At 38.8% G+C, this 25,258-nt stretch overlaps 1 protein-coding gene across 2 annotated transcripts in view; it reads right to left on the bottom strand.

The window, feature by feature from the left end:
- The window catches only part of CPQ (carboxypeptidase Q), a 458,231-nt gene that overhangs the window by 144,851 nt on the left and 288,122 nt on the right, over window positions 1-25,258 (bottom strand). For both annotated transcript variants that reach the window (XM_073794606.1, XM_019925094.3), the window contains exon 5: window positions 16,404-16,515. In XM_073794606.1, coding sequence (XP_073650707.1) covers window positions 16,404-16,515 — 112 coding nt within the window. The remainder of the gene's footprint in view (window positions 1-16,403; window positions 16,516-25,258) is intronic.

Here is a 25,258-nt window from a genome sequence, read left to right as displayed (position 1 = left end):
TGTGGATTGACTCCTCTACTCCCCAAGCAACCTTTCCTCTGAACTTCTCACTTTCCTGGCCCAAAGTATTGGAGTGGGGTCAGTTCTGCTAAATCTGACAGACACTATTATTATTATTATTTTTTTTCCTGTGGTACATGGGCCTCTCACTGCTGTGGCCTCTCCCGTTGCGGAGTACAGGCTCCGGACGCACAGGCTCAGCGGCCATGGCTCATGGGCCCAGCCGCTCCGCGGCATGTGGGATCCTCCCGGACCGGGGCACGAACCCGTGTCCCCTGCATCAGAAGGCGGACTCTCAACCACTGCGCCACCAGGGAAGCCCCAGACACTATTATTGATATTATCTTCTGTTGGGGGCGGAACATGCAAAGATGAAAAGGCATGCTTAAGGAGCTCAAGTCTTACAGTGGAAACATGGGGTACACATAACATATTGGAGATGGGGTGAAGGAGGAGAGGTGAAATAGTATGGCAGATTTAGGGACCTGCAGTAGATGTCGCATAAAATACCCTTGAAGATACACAGCAGGCAGCAGCCCCCATGGAGGGGCTTGGAGGACGCACATGTTCCCACTTCCCACATGACTCCTACCTGTGCCCGCTCAGGGACCTACACCGACTCCTTCCAGGCCACTGACCAACAGCGACCAACATCACTCTCCATTTCATTCTCTTTATCCATATTCCCCAGATTTAAATGTATAGGCTTAAGTGTCCTCACTAGTATACCTATCCCTCACTGAATGACCTTTTTCACTATGAAATAAAGAACGGCACATAGAAGCAAATCAGGTAAATTACAAGGCCAGAAGTGTGATTCAAAAGTTTGGATAGGGCTTCCCTGGTGGCGCAGTGGTTGAGAATCCGCCCGCCAATGCAGGGGACACGGGTTCGAGCCCTGGTCCGGGAAGATCCCACATGCCGCGGAGCAACTGGGCCCGTGAGCCACAACTACTGAGCCTGCGCGTCTGGAGCCTGTGCTCCGCAGCAAGAGAGGCCGCGATAGTGAGAGGCCCGCGCACCGCGATGAAGAGTGGCCCCCGCTTGCCGCAACTAGAGAAAGCCCTCGCACAGAAACGAAGACCCAACACAGCCAAAAATAAATACATAAATAAATACATAAATAAATACATAAATAAATAAAAATTTGGATAATAGAACTGTATTGTTTATCCCTCTAGCAAGTCCATTTTAAAAATATGCTCTAAGTACAGAAAGCAACAGAGAAATGGCTGCTGCTCCTGGTGGCTTCCTGATTCACCTTCCCACTGTCTCCTCAGGCTCTCCAGTGACTAGTGTTTCACCCACTGTCCTTCAGGGACAGGCCAGCTTCTGCGTAAGCTCGGCTGTGAATGTCATGAGTGGCTTAGATTTGGAATTAGGGATTTGTTTCTTCTTCAGTGATGGTCGTTGGGGGTTGGGAGATGGGGGATGCAGGAGACCTGCTTAATAATTGCCAGGAAAAATCAGTATAGATTTTTCTAAGGCACTATTCTGAAAGAATAAATAGACAAAAACCCACAGTGAAAATCTTTAAGTGAGGGCTGATTACGTAAGTTGCATTTACGAAAGCTGGCAGAATCACTGATAAGAACACACTTGCTTCAATGGCCCAGGACTTTATAATCTGATATGAAAGTTGGGGTCATTTTTTCAAGGGTGGCAATGAGATGATTTTGTGTGATAATCTTCCTGCTAGTCCAAATAACATCCTCTGAAAACTAATATACACCTGTGCTTAGACCACTTAGGAGCTGCATCTCCAACCTCTGTAGATGCTGTGAACTGGGTGAAGGAGGGGATTAGCAGTGACTGCAGAGGCAGTTTCGGGACCAGCCAGTAGTAGCTAAACCTTGAGAGAGAAGCGGGTAGGCAAGAATGACTTTTCTCTTTCTAGGGCTCTAACCAGTACCTTTATGCCAGCGTTGCCACAAACCTAGGATTGAGAGAGGGTCTGTAAGCCAATTTCTAAAAAACACAGAGGAAAAATTACACCTTTATATGTGAAATGGTTCCCTTTATATGTGAAATTATACCTTTATATGTGAAATGGTTCCCTCTGTGAAATGGTTAATTGTCAAAATTAAATTGACAATTTAATTTCTTTGCTCTTGGCTGGAAGAATATCAACTTGATAATAGTAACACTGGTCATCTCATGATAAAAGTATGGTTGTTATAAAGTTTCGTGATTAACAAAATTTGAAAATAAATCATTATTAGTTAACAGGTTTTTTTTTTTTTCTTCAAAACCTTGCAAAGCATGAAAATAAAGATGAAAACACAAAGGAAGCTGGATGGTAAAATGATTGGGGACTATAGGCCTTGGCCGTCCATGTTTTCCTCCTCGTCCCTTTCTCACTATTCCATGATAATAAATGCCATAAACAGGTCACCATCCTGATCTTCCAGTTCTTCTTTTTTCCAAATGCCAAGCACCAGGCTGAATGAAAGGAGTTTTGCTTTCTTAGAAAAGGACTAAAGGACTTCTGGCTGCTCAAGGTGATGCCAAAGGGACCCTTTCTCATATAAATATGTATTAAGTGCTTAGAAGGTATGCATTTAAAAAACTATTGTTTAATGCATAGCATTAACTCACAAAAAGAGAAAGGGAGGGAGAGAGAAAGAGGGAGAGAAGGATGGGAGGGAAAAAAAAGGGAGGGAGGGAAAGAGAAAAAAAGAAAGAGAAAGACACAGAAATCCTCAGATCCCAGAAGCAATAAGGGAATTTAAGCTAGAACGGAAAGTAAAAGCTGACACTGCAGTAACCTGGGGTTTTCAAAACCCCAAGCTGAGAAAGTAACTGGGAGGCTGGTGTAAGATCTCAGAGATGCAGAGAGATCAGGCCCAAGGAGAGCGGATTTGCTGGGCCGGCACCTCCATACCCGACTCTCGCAGGACAAAAACGGACAAGCTATGACTTAACCCATATGTAGTTTAAGTTAAAAACTCAGTGGAAGAGACAGAAAGTAGAATGGTTGCCAGGAGTTGAGGGAAGTGGAGAAGGAAGAGTTAGTGTTTAATGGGTAGAGAAGTTCAGTTTCACTAGATGAAAAAAAGGAAAAAGAACTACCATGGGGTCCCCTTTAGGAAGAAGATAACTGAAGCAGAAGAAAGGAATAATAGAGAATAAAAAATGTCAGTAAAAATGGTAGCAATCTAATATTACTTATACTGACTATAAATAATAATAACAGCTAAAATTCACTGAGAAGTTATTATGTGCCAGAAACTGAACTCATTTAATTATCATAATAAACCTATAGGTAGATGCTATTGTAACCCCATTATCCATATGAAGAAACTGAGGCATAGCACACTTAAACAGGAATATAGCCAGTAAGTGAAAAAACCAAAAAAATAATAATAACCAAATAATAAATCTGGGGAGGGTTTGGAAACAAGGCATAACTCAAACACTAGTCACCAAGAATATACATGATACACATGATGGGAGTGCATACACTGGAGCAACTTATGATTGCTGTATTATTTAATTAAAACAAATATACATGTGAGGGCTCCCCTGGTGGCGCAGTGGTTGAGAGTCCGCCTGCCGATGCAGGGGACACGGGTTCGTGCCCCGGTCCGGGAAGATTCCACATGCCGCGGAGCGGCTGGGCCCGTGAGCCATGGCTGCTGAGCCTGTGTGTCCGGAGCCTGTGCTCCGCAACGGGAGAGGCCGCAACAGTGAGAGGCCCGCGTAACGCAAAATAAATAAATAAATATATATATATATACATGTGACATTTCAACAATAACCACTAAAAGAATAGGAAGATAATGAATAAATTTCCAAATGGTGGAGGGAAAAATAGGAAGAGAGTGTAAGAAAAAACAATGAATCCAACAGAAAGCAAAAAAAAAGAAAAGGAGAAAAAAGAAACAAAAAAGGCAGCTTTAATAGAAAAAAGTTAGAAGGTTACTAAAATATAGGTAACCACAATAAAGAGAAGCAGAACAAACATATCCATTAACTGATATTGTGAGATTGAATATTTAAAAATCTAACTATACGCTGTTTACAACAGAATCAACTAAAACACAATGACCTAGATTAGTTGGAAGTAAAGGAATAGAAAAAGAGTAACCAAAAGAGAGGTAGTTATGATACAGTACTAATATAAGATAAAATAGACTTACAGGGAAAAAACATTAAGGATAAAGAAGGTGTTTAGACTCAACCAGGTAAAGCAACGAAGCTTCAAATTATACAAAGCTAATTAAGCTGATAGAAATTCAAGAAGAAATTTATAAAATCACAATCTTAGTGGGAGATTTTAATATACTGCTCTCAAAAACCGATAGAGCAACCAGATAAAGAAACTAGTAATGATATAGTAGTTTTAAACAGCACAATTAATACATTTTCTCTAATGAAAGAATATGTAGAATGCTATTCCCAGAAAACGAGGCTACATATTCTTTGCAAGTCATAAGAACACATTTTAAAAAAACTGACCAAGTAATAAACCAAAATTTTGTCTCAACAAATACCAAAGAATCAGTATTACATAAACCATGTTTAACAACTACTACGCAGCAAAACTGGAACTCAGTAACTAATATTTTTGGAAACTTAAAGAAAGCTATAATAATTAAAGAGTCAAAGAAGAATCATAATGAAAATCCTAACATGTTTAGATTGGATGGCCATTAAGACACTATTTCAAAACTTGTGGAAAGTAGCTAAGCCACTGCTTAGTAAGAGATGTATGGCCTTAAATGTAAATGTTAGAAAATAAGAAATTCACCTGAAGAAGACAGAAGAAATAAATAAAACACAATAAGCCCACACATGGAAGAGAATAATACCATCTATGTAAATTCAAAATCACAAAAATGATATAATACTGCTTTTGGATAAATACCCTTACAGAACAATGTTACAACAATCAGAACACGGTTACAACTGCAAGGGGAGAAGGGGATAGATTGTGGAGAGGTACAAAACAGGTTTCAGCTGTATTGGTAATTTTTAACTTCTTTTAAACTAAGGACTGTTAACAAATATTTGACATTGTTAACATTTATGAGATTTGGGTGGACGATTGTTAGTGTTTATTATTCTATGTCTGCTTCCAAATATTTGAATTATTTTTAAAAAAGGGGGGGCAAAGAAAAAAATTGAAGAGAAACATTAAGAAGAAGAAATAAAAGATTTTCTACTTTTGTAACTTGTAAGTAGCATCAGCCTTAGGCCCCTCATCTGTAAAAGGAATAATAGTAATTTCTACCTTCCAGACTCTGAGAACTGCATATCCAGCATGTAGCTCGGAGCTTGGAACAGCGTGCTCTAGAATGCTAAATGCTGTTATTATTTCATCCTAAAGTCAGGAAGCATCTCTTTTCATCTTCACACCATTCTAAGAAGACCTGGGTGAGAAATCATTTTTTTTTTTTTTTTTGGTCCTCCTTCATTTAAGTCCTAAAGCAAGACTATTTACTGCTACTGTTGATTCTTAAAAAAAAAAAAAAAAGAAAGAAATATTACACATTTGTAATTAGTAAAATGATGCTGTTATAAAACGTTGTAGGACTTTACTGAAGTTTTTTCTTACTCTAACCACTTTAAGGTTACCTTGTATCCCTACCTCCCAAATCACTTCTCCACCAAAGTGCTCCATTTGAATTCTAGGTCAGTGAGATGGTAACCATCAGTGGCAGCATTGCCACTACAGTTTTCTTCAACATCTGTGTCACGGATTTTTCATCTTTGCATCTTTGTCTGATAGATATGCATTTGCTTACATTGTATTTGATTCATGTAACAGTCCTGCAAACATATTGTCATCTATTTTACTGGTAAGGAACTAAGGCTCAGATAGGTCCAGTGACCTGCCAGACATAACAAGATATACCTCAGAGGGCTCTTTTGAGGATTAAAAAAGGTCATGTGAAGTAACTGGTGCATAGGAGATATTCCATATATATTGGCTCTCTTCTCTTTTCTCCCAGATGTTCAGTTAATGTTTGCTGATATATTGTTTAATTAATGTCTTATTATATTAAGTGAAAACATAAGGTGTTCTTTTGATATATGTTTTGCATTATTATCAAAAATCCCTACTTTAGGGCTTCCCTGGTGGTGCAGTGGTTGAGAGCCCGCCTACCGATGCAGGGGACACGGGTTCGTGCCCTGATCTGGGAGGATCCTACATGCCGCGGGGCGGCTGGGCCCGTGAGCCATGGCCGCTGAGCCTGCGCGTCCGGAGCCTGTGCTCCGCAACGGGAGAGGCCACAACAGTGAGAGGCCCGCGTACCGCAAAAAAAAAAAAAAAAAAAAAAAAAAAAATCCCTACTTTATAAGTTTAATCACTGTTTTTTGTAACAACGTAAAGTTCTAGAAAGGTAATAATTTGAAAATTCCTCTAATTCCTCATTTGTGGCTAAAAATGACATTCAAATGATTTCATCTAAAATTATTCAACTATAAAAGATGAACTCACACTTATATCTTTCACAAAAAAGTAATTCCAGTAGAAAGCACTTCATAACATCTTCCCTTGTTCTAATGTGCTGCTTGAAACAAGTGACTATGGGATGGCTAAGTGGATACATGGTCTATGGTGACGTGAACAGAAATACAGCCTTTGAAACACTTCCTGACTTATATTTTCCTATACACATTAACCAAGGCAATAACTCGGAATACTTTCAATTATATTTTAAATGTATTTCTTTTAAAAAATGCCATTATTACAGAGAAAGAACAATAATGCAAGCATCAGTGGTCATTGTGCTCAGTTTTCTATGCATGGGGATCCTCTGGGAATGCCTGGAAATTGTGGGGTTTTGACTATATTAAAAAACAGAAAAGACTTCTTGAGAGCTCAGTTACCAGGGTAAAATGTTAAGAGTAAGTACTAGATTTGATTCTTTGTTTTCTCTGCCTTGATTTTTTTCTATATTTCAAACAATTTACTTTGTAGTAAATTATGTTGCCCTCAACAGCTATTTCCTGTTTTCACTATTTTTTTCTTTAGGGATATTATAAGTCTTTGTAAATACAGCATTACTAGGTTAAGGACACTGGCAGAGAGAGAAAAGGGGACGAAAAAGATGAAGATCTCTCCATCCCCATATCTTGTGAGTGTTACTTTAATTCCACGTCACATTTTTGAAGCATCTATTAACTGCCCTTCTCTACAGCAATGAGGAGAGAATCAGCCTTATATATACTCTTTTTTTAATATATAAATTTATTTATTTATTTACTTATTTTTGGCTGCGTTGGGTCTTTGTTGCTGCACGCGGGCCTTCTTTAGTTGCGGCGGGCGGGGGCTACTCTTCATTGCGGTGCACGGGCTTCTCATTGCGGTGGCTTCTCTTGTTGTAGAGCACGGGCTCTAGGCGCGTGGGCTTCAGTAGTTGTGGCACGTGAGCTCAGTAGTTGTGGCTCACAGGCTTTGTTGCTCCATGGCATGTGGGATCTTCCCGGACCAGCGATGGGACCCGTGTCCCCTGCATTGGCAGGCGGATTCTTAACCAATGCGCCACCAGGGAAGTCCCTATATATACTCTTGAATGGTGGCTATACGGGGGTGATGGTTCTTGAGTCTGGCTCATCAGAACCAGCTACCGTTCTTTTATTATGAAGGCTTCTCTGCTTTAGGGATGGCCTTGACCAAGCCCAACTGTGCAAAGAGATACAGACATCAAGCCTTGAGAGACAAGGTCGATCCTGAGATTATACCCCCTGCTGGAATATTCACCCTTGTTGTTTTGGCAATTAACACCTAATAATAAGAGTTATTATTACTGATGATCTAGTGGGGACCAGACACTGCCTAAATTATTTCAAATCATCCTATAACAATTCAAGATAAATTGTTGCCATTGTAAGGAAGAGGAAACTGAGATTTAAAAGGTTAAATAGTTTGTACAACATAATACTAAGTAGCATAGAAGGATTTGAACCCAAGATACTCTAACATGGAGTGTATGCTATTCTACTATCCATGCTACCTCTCGTTTGCCTACAGGTTTTGAGTTATTTAGGGGTTAAGGAAGTAGGAGTTCATTGGTTAAAAAGTCCGTGAGATCTGAGTCACATGGTACAATCTGGAGATGCTGGTGTCAAGCAAGAACATGGGCTGAGTTCATCACTGATGATTTCTCCAATATGAGGATGGCATTAGCAGGATTACAAATAAGTAATGTGACAATAGTCAACTTCATTTAATACTTTATTTAGCTTATCATTTCCGTCACACATCCAGTAGAAACTCTCCATTTCTAGAGCTTGCTTTCGGGGATGTTCACAGGGCTGGTGGTGCCTAAAAATGAACTAAACTAAATCCTTATCTCCCAGGACCATTTAAAAAATCCAGTTAACCATAAAGTTCCAGTCAGATGTTCACAATATATTTTCTTGTTTTTTTGTTTGCAGACCTTTGCTTTTCGGCACATTTACTGGAACAGAATTTATTCTAAGCTGAGCAGACCACAGCTCTTGCAAAAGGCAGCATTAGCATGATGCAGCGAAGTGTGTAGGCGAAGAACACAGCATCCTTGGAAACCCCGTCACTTCCTCTTTGGTATATTTAGCTGGCTTGTCAGCCACATGGCAAATAAAATTTGCTTAGTAACTCCAAAACTGTGGTTCTTCAGGCTCTGTACAGCTGGAATCTCCCCACTCCACTTTCCTGTGTCTCCATTCTATTCATCCCACTTCCTTACAAGTTAAACGGATAGCCTAGCCAGTATCTTTAGAAGAAGTCAATCTCATGCTTAAAATCTTCAACGGCTCCTACTGCCTATAGCACCAGCTCTGAAGTTCAGCTTCGTGTCCAATGCCCTTTACAAACTGACCCTCATCTGCTAAATTCTCACCACTCCTCATTCACCTATGGCTCTAGGTTTACGAAAACATCCTCCACTCCTCAAATTATGTACCTTCATGAGCTCTAATCGTGTGCTTTCTTCTCCTGCTTCCCACCCATGTGAAGCTATTGATGCCTGACTGTGAGCTCTTTGATGGAATGATCTGCGTCTTACCCATTTTATTAGCTGGACATGAAGCAGGCGTTCAATATTTATTATTGAAATAGGAGATCTTGTGAGCCAAGTTGCACAGTACTGTGATGATACAGCTCTAATGAGGTAGCCTACATTTTCGAGGCAGCCCTGCTCTGGACTTATATGGATCCCATCCTTGAGTGGAAAGAAATCCATTGGGGCACTATGGATACCATTATTAAGTCTTTACATAGCCATTCTTCTCCAGGATAATTAGTAGCAACTTTTTTTTTTTTTTTTTTTTTTTTGCGGTACGCGGGCCTCTCACTGCTGTGGCCTCTCCCGTTGTGGAGCACAGGCTCCGGACACGCAGGCTCAGCGGCCATGGCTCACGGGCCCAGCCGCTCCACGGCCTGTGGGATCTTCCCGGCCTGGGGCATGAACCCGTGTCGCCAGCATCGGCAGGCGGACTCTCAACCACTGCGCCACCAGGGAAGCCCAGTAGTAGCAACTTTTAAGGCTTCCTTTTCCTTTACCAACACCACATTTCTTAACTTTCTAAGGCATACGGGCCAAATCAAAGCAGATGTCGGGGAGGAAGCTGAGCACGCTATGGACAGAGGGGACCCTGAGGCCCTTCCTCTGGCAACATTCATCCGCCACCTCTCCAGATTCTGTCAGACAGGAAGGAATGAATCGCAAGGCTGAATGCCACTGGGCCTGGGTCTTGTCTCCTTTGACACAGAAATGGTATATTTTAACTACATGATAAAATAATAACAGCAATATTCATGTAGTTTAAGGCTTTGAAAGGACTACAGAATCTCCCCTACCACGTCCAAACTAAAAGGTAGAACACATTCTAAGTGATTCATTTGTAACAAGCCTTACTTTATCTCATGACATATTTGGAAGAACAATCTACACACAGTTTGTCTTTTTACACACACCACTGGAAATGTCTATGTTAGCTGAATGAGATATAAAGATGCAAAGTGTTTTAGTGAGACTTACAATGTGTTCAAACCTCAAGAAAAGGTCTCAGCAATTCCCAGCTGAAAAAATATGTATCTGCCACAGGTCTTAAGGTAAAGCCAGACACTACCTACCTTGCCACTAGAGGAAATAACATATTTAAATAAAAAATGAGAAGATCATCCTCTAAAGACCATGAGAAGGAGCTAAAAATGCCCCCTGACTATAAACCTACTTTTAGGAGTTAGAAAAAAAGAGAAAAAGCAAGCAAATTCTTAGTTTCTAATTCTTCCATTGTTCTAGGTATTTGCATCACTAAATATAATTATAAAGAGTCAAGACCAAAATTTGTTCAGGAAAAAAAAGGCAAACAACCATCTACAAATTAAAATTCAAATTAATAAAAATAAAATTTAATGTTGGAGAAAACATTTTTTTCTAAGACTTGAAACAAGTTAATTTCTTGGACAGTTCCAGAAGCGGACATATTATTTCCTAAATGTATTGAGGTGATTTTAATAGGAAACCTTTCCCGGGGATGTAAGACTCCCTTCTTGTGTTCACAAAATAATTGTGGAGGAAGTGCATCCAAAAAGGGAGCAGGGAAGAGTTTGTGGAATGTTTTAAGATCAAAAGTCCTTCTAGAAAAAATAAATCCTACCAAATTCTAGTGCATTGGGGGCCCACAGAAAAACCTGGCAGAGAGAGCCTTTAGTATATGTTAAACATTTCCAATAATACTACATTTATCTTAATAAAATAGGCTTAGATAGTGCAGAAATGAAGTTATTTGTTGGGTAAAGTTTGCACTTAGGTGGGTACAGATGCTCTTCAGGAATATTCTTATAATATAAGAATAATCTCCACCATGCCAGTTAAGGAACCATTACATGGCTCTATCTTGTCACTATTCTGGCAATCGCAAGAGCCCAAAGACAGCCTAGAAAATCTAGAATGAAAATAAATCCAAGGCCATTTGTACTCAGTTCCATGAAGTATACCTCAGCAAGCATTCTTGGATTCCTCCTCAATTCTGCCAACACCAGTAATGCCCCAGAGCAATGTTTCCCAAAGCACACTTGAGTCATGGAATCACTTTCCCAACAAATGTTTTTTGATGAATAAAGAAATTACCAGGACATGGAAGCAACCTAAGTGTCCATCAACAGATGAATGGATAAAGAAGATGTGGCACATATATACAATGGAATATTACTCAGCCATAAAAAGAAACGAAATTGAGTTATTTGTAGTGAGGTGGATGGACCTAGAGTCTGTCATACAGAGTGAAGTGAAGTCAGAAAGAGAAAAACAAATACCGTATGCTAACACATATATATGGAATCTAAGAAAGAAAAAAAAAGGTCATGAAGTACCTAGGGGTAAGATGGGAATAAAGACACAGACCTACTAGAGCATGGACTTGAGGATATGGGGAGGGGGAAGGGGAAGCTGGGACAAAGTGAGAGAGTGGCATGGACATATATACACTACCAAACGTAAAATAGATAGCTAGTGGGAAGCAGCCGCATAGCACAGGGAGATCAGTTAGGTGGTTTGTGACCACCTAGAGGGGTGGGAAAGGGAGGGTGGGAGGGAGGGAGATGCAAGAGGGAAGAGATATGGGAACATATGTATAACTGATTCACTTTGCTATAAAGCAGAAACTAACACACCATTGTAAAGCAATTATACTCCAATAAAGATGTTAAAAAAAAAAAATTACCAAGAGAGAGTTTCCCAAACTTATTTGACCATAAGAGGAGGTCCTTTCTAATGGAACCTCCTTTCTAGATCTGGGCTAGTCCCAAGTTGGCTTCATGCTCTATCTCTAGCTCTATCCGTTAAGTTTCTATTTCTTAGAAGTTTTTCATTTCCCTCACTCAGTTATTCTGGATTGGACTTCCTGAGACATTTCCAAGGGAGGCTTGACCAGGGCCTCGGAGAAGAAAACCCTCTTCCTGGATGGATCCCCACCTCTGACAGGGAACCCAGTGCATTAGAAATGGCTACATAAAGCTCTAACTACACCAAAGCCTTAGCACGCATTTGGTTGTATTGCCTGGTGTACTTCTGGGCATTGGTGACTCCTGCACGACTCTTCCTACTTCCTACCTCTGTAGTTCTGTAGTTCCTGTTAACAGAGTGTTTATGGTGATGGCAAGACCAAGAATTTTTTTTTTTTTGTTTTTTGCTTTTGAGAGTTTTTTCTTAATTACTGAAGTAACACATGCTTACTACACAAAAATCTAATATATATCAGGTAAAAAGAGTATCTCCTGCAATTCCGCAAACACTCTCTTCCCCCCCAATCCCATGACTGTTACTGTCAACAGTTTTCTCCTCATTTTTAATGATACACAGGACTGGAAGCTCTATAATCTGCTGGGAATTCTTCATTGTGCCCCTTTTGCTTCAGGAAATTCTATTTATCTTTATAAAAGAAAGCTCAAATATCACTTTTGTGAAGGCGCCCTGACCCAGCCAAGCCATGCTGGTCTCTCCCTTTACCAGGTGCCCGAAGTAAGTTGCACATATTTCAATTACCTGGAGTAATTTGCACATATTTCAATTAAAGAGCTTACAACAATTTCATTGCAATTTTTGAATTAAATGTCTCTCCTACTTCTAAGACTTCAAGGACCAGTCTCATTCCTCTTTGTTACAAGGTATCTGGCAACTGACATGCAATCAGTACACAGTAAATATTTGTTGAGTGAATGAGTGAAGAAATATATAAATAAAATATTTTTCTAACACACAGACTTAAAGCTGTATAAAAATCACAGTCAAGATGCTCACGTTTAAATTTCTCTAAAAAGATGTTTCACACATATCCAACATTTCAACAACCAGGTAGTACTGTTAATTACTTTTCCCGTTTGTTTAGGCCTGAAAACTTAAAATTCTAACTTCATGGAAAATGGTAAAGTTGGAAGAATTTGGGGATGGATGGTGGTTTATTATTCAAGTGCCAAATGAACATTTTGAAGCATAAGATCTTTGGCCATTGGCTTTGTCCACTGACACCAGAACATTCCAGGAAATGACATTTCAAATAAACACTTTCAAGTCCAGTAAACCACAAACACAAAAAAGTATTCAATGGCATTTCACAGCAAATAGCCTTCTGTTGACAGTTACTCAGGAATGACTGGTTATATTTGCAAAGCACAAATATCTCTTCTGTTAGATTAACTGAATATGGTTTTAGCTGATGGCTTGGGCAAAAAAAAGAGTGAATCTATAAAAGTAGTGAAAGAAGTGAATAAAGGAGAAGAGACATGAAGGATGAATCTTCGAACAATATTTCTAAATATCAGAAAGTTCCACTGGACCAACACTTCAAATTAACAAGCCCCACTGAGGGACTTTGACATGCATTCTGCATGACATATTGTCCAAGGAGTAGCAGCCAGAAGGAATCTCACTTTTCTTGGAAAAAGAGATTGCCCATAGAGCTTTCATATTTTACCAACTAAACAGTTCGGGGTCAATGTAATTAAGTAATATAATTATGAACCCATTTCTTGGCCTCTAGCCCAAAGTGCTATTTCTTATTCAAGTCTACCGTTAATTTTCATCTAGAAGGCATATGTGACACGTTAGGCATAGTTCTTCATATTAAAAGACATACACAAGCTACAAACAGAAATCCACAATCTAATTTTAATTTTAAAATTAAAGAGTAAGACTCCGTGGGTGCAATCACAGGATGTGAGGTATAGCACGGATTCTAGGCCTTCAACTTAAGCAGGAAGTGGCCAGGAGAAATTTAGACTCTTGAAAATTTAGTATGAAAGTGGAAAATGGTGAAGGGGTCAGTGGATTTCCATCATACAAGAGATGGTGACTTAAATAGTAAAGGGAAAGGATATTTAGGGATACAATAGCAGCTGGCCCTAGAGTTACATCAGTACAATTAACATATTAAGTTAGGAGGCAAAGCTGGTGTGGGGTTTAAAAAAATATGGTACTGTCAGATCATGCTTATTAAATAATAAAAGTTAAAATTTATTGTGTATCTGGGTTGGGTTAGGCACTGTTTTAAGTATATTATGTGAATAGATTATTTAATTTTCAGAGCTACCTTATGAGATAGACCCACGCACTCTGGCTCCAGAGTGTTTTTTTAACAGTATGCCATGCTGCCTCTTAACACCTACTCAAAAGAAATATTAGTCTTTATTTTAGAGTTGAATTCATGTGTTTACATAGGTGTTCAGAAATCTATAGGAGAGTTAAGTCCTGAATTGAACGAGACTGATTACTAGTTATCAAAGGCAACTGAAGTCAGTATACTTTCAGAGCTGGAGAAAGATACTCAATTCACCTTTGCATGGTGTTTGACATTTATTCATGCAATTGAATTCAACTCAATTAACAGTGATTTAGGGTCCCATGCTGAGTACTAAAGAAGTAAGATTCAAAGCGTAGAGGAGACACAATTTTTATGCCAATCTAGAGTAGATAAAAATACTCTGGAAGCTAACAGTTGAACAGAGGTGAAGAAAACGAAGTCCAGAGAGTTCAGATGACCTGCCCGAGGCCAAAAATGTAGTTTGTGGCACAGAGGGACCTAAAAATCTAATTGAGGTGGGTCCAGGTCTCTTTTTACACTCCACTCTGCCTCCTGTCAAGCTGGTTGGAACACCTGGGAATAAAATTAACTTCTAAAATAAATATCTGTGCCCGGTAAAGAGGAAACTGCTGGATATTTGCCTGCCTCGTCTCTAGAACCCACTTCATTCTGGAATGAAGTTAAGGACAGAGAGAACAGATAGCCAAGGGAATATTTTTTTTAAGGTTAGAGGAGGAGAGCATTCACATATGGAGTCTCCCAGATCTCCTCTGAAGGAATGAGTGTTTTTCGATTTTATTTGCTGGGCAATTTCTCTCTCTCAAACCTTACCCAATTCTAAAAGCAGACTTGACATTATATCTTTATTGATAACTATGTGTGTAGGTGCATATGTATGTCTTCAACTATGTTCTAAGGGTCTTAAGAACAGAGGACATACTTTAAACCTCTCTGTAAGCCCAACTTTTACAAAATGCTTTCACATAGTAGCTGCTCAGTATGGTAATGATGCTAAAAGTATAAGTATATACAATGTAAGTTTTCCAATTAGTTTGTTTCATTTTTTAAAAAACGACCCTGTATTCAGGTCTCCTAGAAAATTTTTAATAGCTTCTTTTAGTGGGTCAACTTTACGTGCCACCCTTTCCGCCCACAACCCGTCGGAGACATTTGGCAATGTCTGGAGACATTTTTGGTTGTCAGAGCTTAGGGGCTGGGGGAGAAAGGTGTTACTGGCATCTAGTAGGTAGAGGCCAGGGATGCAGCTAAACATTCTACAATGTACGGGACCCACCTCACAACAAAGAATTATCTGGCCCCAAGTGTCAATAATGCCAAGGATGAGAGACACCGGCCTCTTCAGAAGTTAAAAACATGCACAATCACCTTCCCATTTCTCCATTTTTAAAACACAAGTAAGACATAAAGCAAAATGATACACTAAGTATTTGCCTCGACCAAGACAATGTCAGTAGTCTAGTTAAGATGAACAATTATTTAATGGGCTGATTTAGGATTAGAAGGGTTCATTAAAAGCCAGAGGAAATGCATGAATTTAAACACATGTGTACTTAAGTAAGCAATGGAACACCTTCACCAAAAGGCATGTTCTGATCTTTACTACATCTGAAACCAAGGTTACTCCACAGTTACAATATAAAACGTTCTGCTGATGAGGCATTTTCAAAACCACCACTGGTTTGATTCAGACACGGAAGTCTCATTTCAGACTGTTTCATTATTTCTAACCCCGCTCAAAATCCACCTTTTGACCAGCAGACAAAGAAGAAATGTATGGTTTTTGTTTGTAAATAGGGTCATCAAAATAAACTGTTTTCACAATTAGTCTTTCCTTTTGATGCCTGTCCCATGTCTAGGTTAACCTGGAAGGTCCAATTTTTCATCCTAGATTCCTTATTGTGGCCAAAAGCACCATTCCTTCAGGCCTACTTTGGCTCCTTGACTTCTATCATGGAAAGACGACTGCAGTAAAGCTATCCTAACAGCCTGATGATGTCTTTAAAGACAAACAAGGAAAAGGAAGTGGGGGAGCTGCTGATTTTTCTTTCCACTTGGTTATGGTTTCCTTACACAATCTCTAGCTGATGTGGTTGCATTTGCTACAGTTTTATTTGCTTGTTCATTTTCCCCCGTGGCTGATCGTATTTGATCCTTTGGCTGTCTGGTGGACACTTGAATAAGAATTTCTTTCTTTAAGGGGACAAATTAGTTTTTTTTCTGGGAATCAACTGACAAAAAACATACAGACCTCCGGAGGATCTTTAAACATGGCATAATAACCAATCTGTTGAGCATTCTGTGTATTGAGTTAAACATGTCACCACTGACACTCTCACACGTTGGTTAACGACTTACTAAATACTTACCAAGATCTTTAATAAGCGAGAGCGCTTCCCATGATATAAAGGCTCCTCCACCATCATCCATCGCACCCTGCCCAACATCCCAGCTGTCCAGATGTCCACTGACCAGTACAACCTAGAATAATAAAAAGAGAAAAAAAAAAACTGAGCAGAAATGACATCAAAGAAGAAGCAGTCATAGGCATTCCAAATATATAAATGAAACTTGTATATTTTCTATTTTTACTTTTTAAAAGATGTGTGTCATTACTAGTGGAAAACTTGGTATAGCGGTGTAAGGTCATCTTAATAGTAATAAAACTTCTCACCTTGTACTTCTCTTTATTAATATAATTTTGAATACTAAAGAAAAATGGTTTATTACTGACAGATGTTTGACAACTTTATTATATGGCTTAAAACCTAAATGACATAAAAATGGAGCTCAAAACTTCAACCATATTCTCAACTGTCCCAAATTCTAGCAGACAAATAATAAACATGTGTTGAATTGAATTCTAATGAAAAAGTGAGAATAATTTATTTATTTTTAATTATTGTGCTTTGTGCATTATGAATCACTCTGGTGTTGAATAAATAAGTATGCTGGGGTTACAAACTAGAGTCTAATTAAACAGAAGAACCTTTAAGAAATATCTCAATTTATGTGTTAAATAAATCTGTTGATTATATTATAAATTTTACATCACCATAGGTTTAAATTTTTTCAAGAATCATTAGTAATTCTCTCCAGGAAAATATAAAAAATATTTCAGTGAAACTAAATTTTATGGACATATTTTATTTTTTTATTTTTTGTTTTGTTTCGTTTTAATTTTTATTTTTTAACATCTTTATTAGAGTATAATTGCTTTACATTGTTGTGTTAGTTGCTGCTGTATAACAAAGTGAATCAGCTATACGTATACATATAGCCCCATATCCCCTGCCTCTTGCGTCTCCCTCCCACCCTCCCTATCCCACCCGTCTAGATGGTCACAAGGCACCGAGCTGGTCTCCCTGTGCTATGCAGCTGCTTCCCACTAGCTATCTATTTGACATTTGGTAGTGTATATATGTCAATGCCACTCTCTCACTTCGTCACAGCTTACCCTTTTCCCCTCCCCATGTATGGACATATTTTAAACAAGTTAAAAACCAAGTAAAATGATGCTGGGTTAATAGGATATCCACATGGCAAGTATGTGTCTTGATCTCTAGATCATGTAGTATATGAATGTCAAGTCAGATGAATTACAAATTTAAATATATTAGAGGAAAGCATAGAACAGCTTTGTCAACTTAGAGTAGGCAAAGATTTCTTAAACTGGACAAAAAAGTGCAAACCATAAAAGAAAAAATAATAAATTGGACTTTAAAAATATTAGGAGTATTTGTTCATCAAAAGACTCCATTACAGGAATGAAAAGGCAACCCACAGAAGAGAAAATATTTACCATACATATTTCAACAGAGGTCCCATATCCAGATTATATAAAGAACTTCTATGAAACAGTAACAAAAAGAGAGTCAAATGATAGAAAAATGGGCAAAAAACTTGCACAGACAATTCACAAAAAAAGGATATATCAATACAAATTACTAATAATCATATTAAAAGTTGCTCAGGTTCATTATCATCAAGGAAATATAAATTAAACCACATTCAGTACATATCCACTGGAATAGCTAAAATGAAAAAGACAAAGTATTGGTGAGGAGGTGGAGCAACTGGAACTCTCATACATCAAGTGTGAGTATAAATACTTACAACCACTCTGGAAAACTGGCTTATCTACTAAATCTGAACATACAAACACCTTAGGACCTAGCAATTCCACTCCCAGCTACACTCCAACAGGAATGGATGCATATGAATGCTTTCACCAGAAGGGATGTACTTAGAACGTTCAGAGAGTATTCATAATAACTCCCATCTCCCCCACAAAGAAAACTACTCAAATGCCTGTCAACGGCAGAATGAATAGTGTATTGTATTGACCAATGGAACGCTGCGCGGCAGTGTGAATGAACAGATACAATCAATACACAATAAATACACGAATCTCATAAACATAATGAAAAATGAAAGAAATAATACATCGTGTATAATCCCATTTATGTAAGATAGAAAAACAAGCAAAACAGGAGAGTGGTTACCCATGGTAAGGAGGGGTAGTGACAGGACGAGGACACGAGTCGAGCTGCTGGGTGCTGGTCATGTTCTGTTTCCTGACCAGGTGCTGGTCACGTTCTTTTTTCTGGGTACTGGTTACACAGGTGCACTCAGTTGGTAAAAGTTCATCTTGTTATACGCTTAGAATTTGTGCATGTTCTCTGAGAATATTACACTTCAATAAAAAAGCTTAAAAAAACCAAGCTCAACAGATTGATTCTACATACAGCATACAGTAAATAAATAAACCAAAGTTGAACAAATGTTCTTGATGATTAACAGGAAAATGCCCCAGGACTTCGGGAAAGTAGGATTTTGGGTTTAAAATATCAGGGTGACCCCTTGCACTGCCTCATCCCCTGAGCAGCTGCAGGATCTCCCACTGACTCTGTATATACAGGCAGACCTAGCTTACTACTTCATTGTAGTTATAAACAAGTACAATGCCCCAGACTAACAAATGGCCATGTAATGAACCCAAATGGATTGTTTCTCAGGAAAAAAAACAAAAGAAAAAAATGTGTTGCAATAGCAGGAAATTCTGATTCAAAAAGTGGTGTAATCCCATGTGGGATGAACAAGCCAATTAGTCAACATTCTCACCACCCTCAGGACCATTTTCCCAATGAAGTTAAAGTTCCAATGGATAAAAAGTGTCAAAATCTGTTTTAATCAACTTTTTCTCAGAAAACACATGAGTAATTAAATCAAGGCAGCTACTGTTTTAACCTTCAGACTAACTGAGGTTGTCTTACAATTATATTTCTTTATGTTTTCTGAAATATCTCTGTTCTCTAATCCAGAATTATTACTTAAACTAACAGTGAAAAGATGGAAATGGTTTGATGATAGGAAACTAAATGATATCCCATAGGATGAGGTCTTTGGCACAGTGATATGGAAGAGAGTTTGTTTTACTCTTTTTTTTTTTTTTTTACAAAACCAGAATATATTGGGGGTTACCATGGGATAGTAGTAATTTTAATATAAACTGATTTAAAGACTAGGTGATGACAAGAAGCTACTTCTAATTCAGTAGCATATTTAATGAACTTGAATTTTCCTAATCATAAAAGTTTCAACCTAAACCTCGAAAGTAGTAGCGCAGGAGGTCTCATTCAACAGGGTGTCTGGCTAGCATGCTGTAATGCAGGCTCACAAAGGATAACCCAGAAAAACATAACAAAGGGTCAGGCAGAGATGAACATTACTTGTAACATATTTGGATCTGATTTAAGCAAACAAAACAAAAACAGACAACTCAGAAACACAGTAAACTCCAGATTTATGAAAAAGGATCACGTTATAAAAGATAAGGGAATGCACCGGTTCTGCTGCCAGATGTGCAGCCCTTAGAGCAATAACATGGCCTAGAACCAACAGAGAAGGGGGGTGCCCCCTCATCTACCCTCCTTATGCGCTGCTCCCCGAGGCAGGCAGAGCACTGACCAATCCCCTGCCCTCCAGCTTCCATCTCACCACCATCTCTTCCAAATGCAGTAAAGAGTAAAAATTATTCAAACAACAGCAAGAGCCAGGAGCAGCCACAACAAAACAAATAGGAAGGCAGAAAGGGAACACCGATGCTCTGAAATACAGTTTGCTATTTGTGAGGCACACATTAGCCCTGACCACCAAAGGCTCAGGTCTTGGGGGTGGGGGGAACTTCTGCAGTAGGGCAGAGATGCACTGGATGACAGCCTGCGAGGATGAAGAATCAGACTGGCAGCAGCACAGAAACACCTGCAGGCCAGCTGTGGGTCTGAGAGCAAAGATACACTAAATCAAAGGTAGACAGAGAGCAGCCCGAGGACAAGCCCCCGCTTCGTTGTTATTGGGGCATATGGAGATACTGAAGGCAAACAGATTTGCTTGATTAAAAGATAAATAAGAACACAATCGAAATGGGACATATGAAAACTATCGCAGAACAAGGGAAAGAGAACAGCATCAGAAGAAGTACATTCTTATGAAAACAAGCTAATACAAGATCCTGGAGAAAATGTCATGGTCTTGGGCATTTATGCATGCATTTATTCAACAGCTTCTACTGAGTTTCTCTTATGTGCCAGAGATACAGAAATGGAAAAAACAAGCAAATATTCTGCCTTAATGGAATTTATATTCTGGTGAGGGAGACAGGCAATAAATAAATATAACGTAATGATAGTTTTAAGTATTATGAAGAAAAATAAGGCAGAGGAAGGGAATAGAGAGGGTAGTGGCAGGGAGAGGAAAAATCAGTCAGCTTCCTCCTAAGGTGTAGACAGCCACAGGAGAATTCTGTCCCTACCCTAACAATAAGAGAAATCTGGATAATCTAGAAAGTCATAACTTTTTTAGGCCCATCAGAGATCTGAGATTGTAATTCAACCAGAGGAACTGAATTGCAGAGGATAACGTGCTCATCAAAGGAGAGGTGGGACACATGAACTGGCTGACTTTAGCAGCGACAGGGGGGAGAGGCCACAGTCATAAAAGCAAGAATGAAGACAACTGAAATGTTAACAAATTCTTAAAGGGTTGAGTGTGTGTTAAGATGAGAGTTTAGAATCCCTGGGAACCTCCCACATAAGGGCTCTAGGTACCTATTTTCTAGATCTTTTCCACAAACTTCCATCATGGGCTCACAGGAAATAAAGAGCAGGGCAGAAGCCCTAAGAGAGCCCACCTCGTGGTGCAGGGATACATATGACTGGGTGCTGTCGGGAGCAGGCAGCAAATACACCTACTTCCGGGACGCTTCTCTCATACGAAGCCGAGGCTATCTCCCCCTGGGGGAGAGGCAGAAAACTGCCCTGCAGGGCAGTACTATGCAAAGGCTGGCGGCTACAGGAAAAAGGGTAGAAACTGCACTCCCACCCTACACTGACACCTGTCTCCAGGAGGGCAGGAGACTTGCCCACGCCCAGAATTCTGCACTGATGTAAAGAGTTCTGCTGCCCCTGGGTAAGGGACGAGGTACGCATCCCCATGACTCATGGCAGAGTTTGGCTTTCACAGGGGGAGGAGCAGAAATGCTGAGAAAGCCCCACTCTTTTATTTTTAATTAAAAAACAATTTTTATAGGAGTCTAGTTGATTTACAATGTTGTGTTAGTTTCTACTGTACAGCAAAGTGAATCAGTTATACATATACATATAGCCACTCTTTTCTGGATTCTCTTCCCATATAGGCCATTACAGAGTATTGTGCAGAGTTCCCTGTGCTATACAGTAGGTCCTTACTAGTTATCTATTTTATATATAGTAGTGTGTATATGTAAATCCCAATCTCCCAGTTTACCCTCCCTCCCCCACCTCCTGGTAACCATAAGTTTGTCTTCTACATCTGTGACTCTATTTTTGTTTTGTAAATAAGTTCATTGGTACCATTTTTTTAGATTCCACATATAAGCAATATCATATGATATTTGTCTTTCTCTGTCTGACTTACTTCATTTAGTATGATAATCTCTAGGTCCATCCATATTGCTGCAAATGGTATTAATTCATTTTTTTTATGGCTGAGTAATATCCCATTGTATATATGTGCCACATCTTCTTTATCCATTCCTTTGTCAACGGACATTTAGGTTGCTTCCATGTCTTGGCTATCGTAAACAGTGCTGCAGTGAACATCGGGGTGCATGTATTCTTTCATATTATGGTTTTCTCCAGATATATGCCCAGGATTGGGAGTGCTGGGTCGTATGGTAGTTCTATTTTTAGTTTTTTAAGGAACCTCCATACTGTTCTCCATAGTGGTTGTAACAATTTACATTCCCACCAACAGTGTAGGAGGGGTCCCTGTTCTCCACACTCTCTCCAGCATTTATTGTTTATAGACTTTTGATGATGATCATTCTGACCTTGTGAGGTAATACCTCATTGTAGTTTTGATTTTAATTTCTCTGATAATTAGTGATGTTGAGCATCTTTTTATGTGCTTTTTGGCCATGTCTTCTTTGGAGACATTTCTATTTAGATCTTCTGCCCATTTTTTCATTCGGTGGTTTGATTTTTGACATAGAGCTGCATGAGCTGTTTGTATATTTTGGAGATTAATCCCTTGTCGGTCGCTTCATTTGCAAATATTTTCTCCAATTCTGTGGGCTGTCTTTTCATTTTGTTTATGGTTTCCTTTGCTGTGCAGAAGCTTTTAAGTTTAATTAGGTCCCATTTGTTTATTTTTGTTTTTATTTTCATTAAAGAATAGTCAAAGCAATCCTGAGAAAGAAAAACGGAGCTGGAGGAATCAGCCTCCCTGACTTCAGACTATACTACAAAGTACCGTAATCAAAACAGTATGGTACTGGCATAAAAACAGAAATATAGATCAATGGAACAGGATAGAAAGCCCAGAAATAAACTCACGCACCTATGGTCAACTAATCTATGACAAAGGAGGCGAGAATATACAATGGAGAAAAGACAGTCTCTTCAATAAGTGGTGCTGGGAAAACTGGACAGCTACATGTAGAAAAATTAAACTAGAACAATCTCTAACACCATACACAAAAATAAACTAAAAATGGATCAAAGACCTAAATGTAAGGCTGGACGCTATAAAACTCTTAGAGGAAAACACAGGCAGAATATTCTTTGACATAAATCGCAGTAACATCTTTTTTGATCCACCTCCTAGAGTAATGAAAATAAAAACAAAAAATAAACAAATGAGAAAGCCCCACTCTTGATCTCAGGCACATAAAGCCTGGCTAAGACTGAGGGGCAGAAGCACCAAGAAACCATCCTGTCCCTGCCAGGAGCCTCCAGTGAGTAACAAGCAGAGCAGTAACAGTTCATAGCCAAGGGAAGGGCAAGGGGATATAGAGACCCCTTCTGTGGTGCAGGCATACAGAGACTGCTGAAAGCTGAGGGTGAAGCAAGGCACTGGGAAAACTGCTCTGACAACCCAACCCCTACACTAAAAACAGACTAGCAGCAGCAGCCTGAAGTATGTGAGCACCAAAAGCAAGAATAGAAATGATACAATCCAAACCTAGCTCAACTCTAAACAGATGGACTGTACCACCCTCACACTAATGGCTTGATAGAAGAGGTGTTCTCATTTTTGAGCATGTACACTGCTCACCTCAGGCTCTACTGTTCTCTTATAGATGATATCCAGCTCCCAATAAAAAATTGTGAGTTATAAAATAAGCAAGAAATAAAAAGAATTTTTATCAGGAAATAGAGTACTCAATAGAACCAGACTCTGATATAGCCCAGATATTTAACCAATCAGACAAAGACTTTTCTCAGAATTCATGTAAAAGGCATTTCACAGAAAAGAACTTATGAACAGCCATCAAGCATTTGAAGTGACCAAACTCATTATTGATCAGGGAAACGTAAATTAAATCCTCGATATCACTTTGCACCTATCTAATTGGTAAAAAGTTTTAAACCTGACAATATGAAGTTGTGGCAAGGATGTTGAGCAACAGGAATTCTCATCCACTGCTGGCAGGAGCAGAAAATTGTTAAAATCATTTAGGAAAACAATTGGGCATATCCTTTTAGGATGACTACATCTCACAGCCCAACAATTTCACTTTAGGTGCAATTTAGAAGAATTCTGGCAATTGGGCTCTTGGAGACGTGTACCAAAATGGTCATATAGAAACAAGCATAAGGCCTCAAACTACAACCAACCCAAATGTCTATCAGCAGTAACAGGGGTAAACTATGGTACAGTCATACAATGGAATATGATAAAGTAGTTAAAATTACCTAGAGCTACATATATAAATATGTATAAATGAATATAAAAACAGAAATATGAAAGAAAAAGCAAGAACAAATCACAAAAGAAATAGAAGAGTATGATTCCATAGTACAAATTTCAAAATTCAGTGAGCTAAGTAATATAATCTTTAGCAATGCATACAGAGATGATAAAATTATGAAGAAAAAGCAAAGTAATGGTAAACCAAAATTAGGATATCATTTATATCAGATGGGGTTAGGGCAGAGAGGGGGAAATCATCGTAGAGGGGCACACAGCGGGCTTCTAAGGCACTGGTAGCATTCTATCTCTGAAACTGAGTGAGAACACATGTAAACTTTTCATTCTTCTTCTTTAGATTGTACATACATGCTAAAGTCTTTTGAATGAATGCTATACTAAACAATAGCAAGAGTTATCAAAGGTAGTTTTTTAAGTGAGTTCAAGCAAACATTAAAGGTCAGATTTATCTCATACTATTTCAACTGTTGCAAAGCAAAGAAAAATATGGAAAATGTCTACATTTACTTAAAATCATAATTTTGTTACTAAAACATGAAAAAGGTGGTATCCCTTCCTAAAAACCAACTAGAGAGAAAATATAATTGTAAAATCTAAAATAGTTGTATCGAGCAGCATATTGAAAGCTATTGCAATATAACAGCTCAATGGTCCCCAAAGGCCCATGTTAACTAGAAGTTATAGATACGTAGCAGATAACACAGTCATCCTTCCCTCAATATATTCAGAGTGTTTGGTTACAGGGCCCCCAGCAAATACCAAAATCCATGGATGTTCAAGTTCCTTACATAAAATGGTGTAGTATATGCATTTAACTTATGCACAAACTCTCATATATTTTAAATCCTCTCTAGATTATTTATAATGCCTAGTACAATGTAAATGCTATGTAAATAGTTGCTGGCTTGCAATAAATTCAAGTGTGGATTTTTGGAACTTTCTGGAATTTTTTTCCAAATGTTTTCAATCT

Source organism: Tursiops truncatus, chromosome 17, assembly GCF_011762595.2.
Source record: "Tursiops truncatus isolate mTurTru1 chromosome 17, mTurTru1.mat.Y, whole genome shotgun sequence".
NCBI lineage: Eukaryota > Metazoa > Chordata > Mammalia > Artiodactyla > Delphinidae > Tursiops > Tursiops truncatus.
The sequence above is the reverse complement of the archived record's forward strand: the minus strand, read 5'-3'. Positions and strand labels throughout refer to the sequence as shown.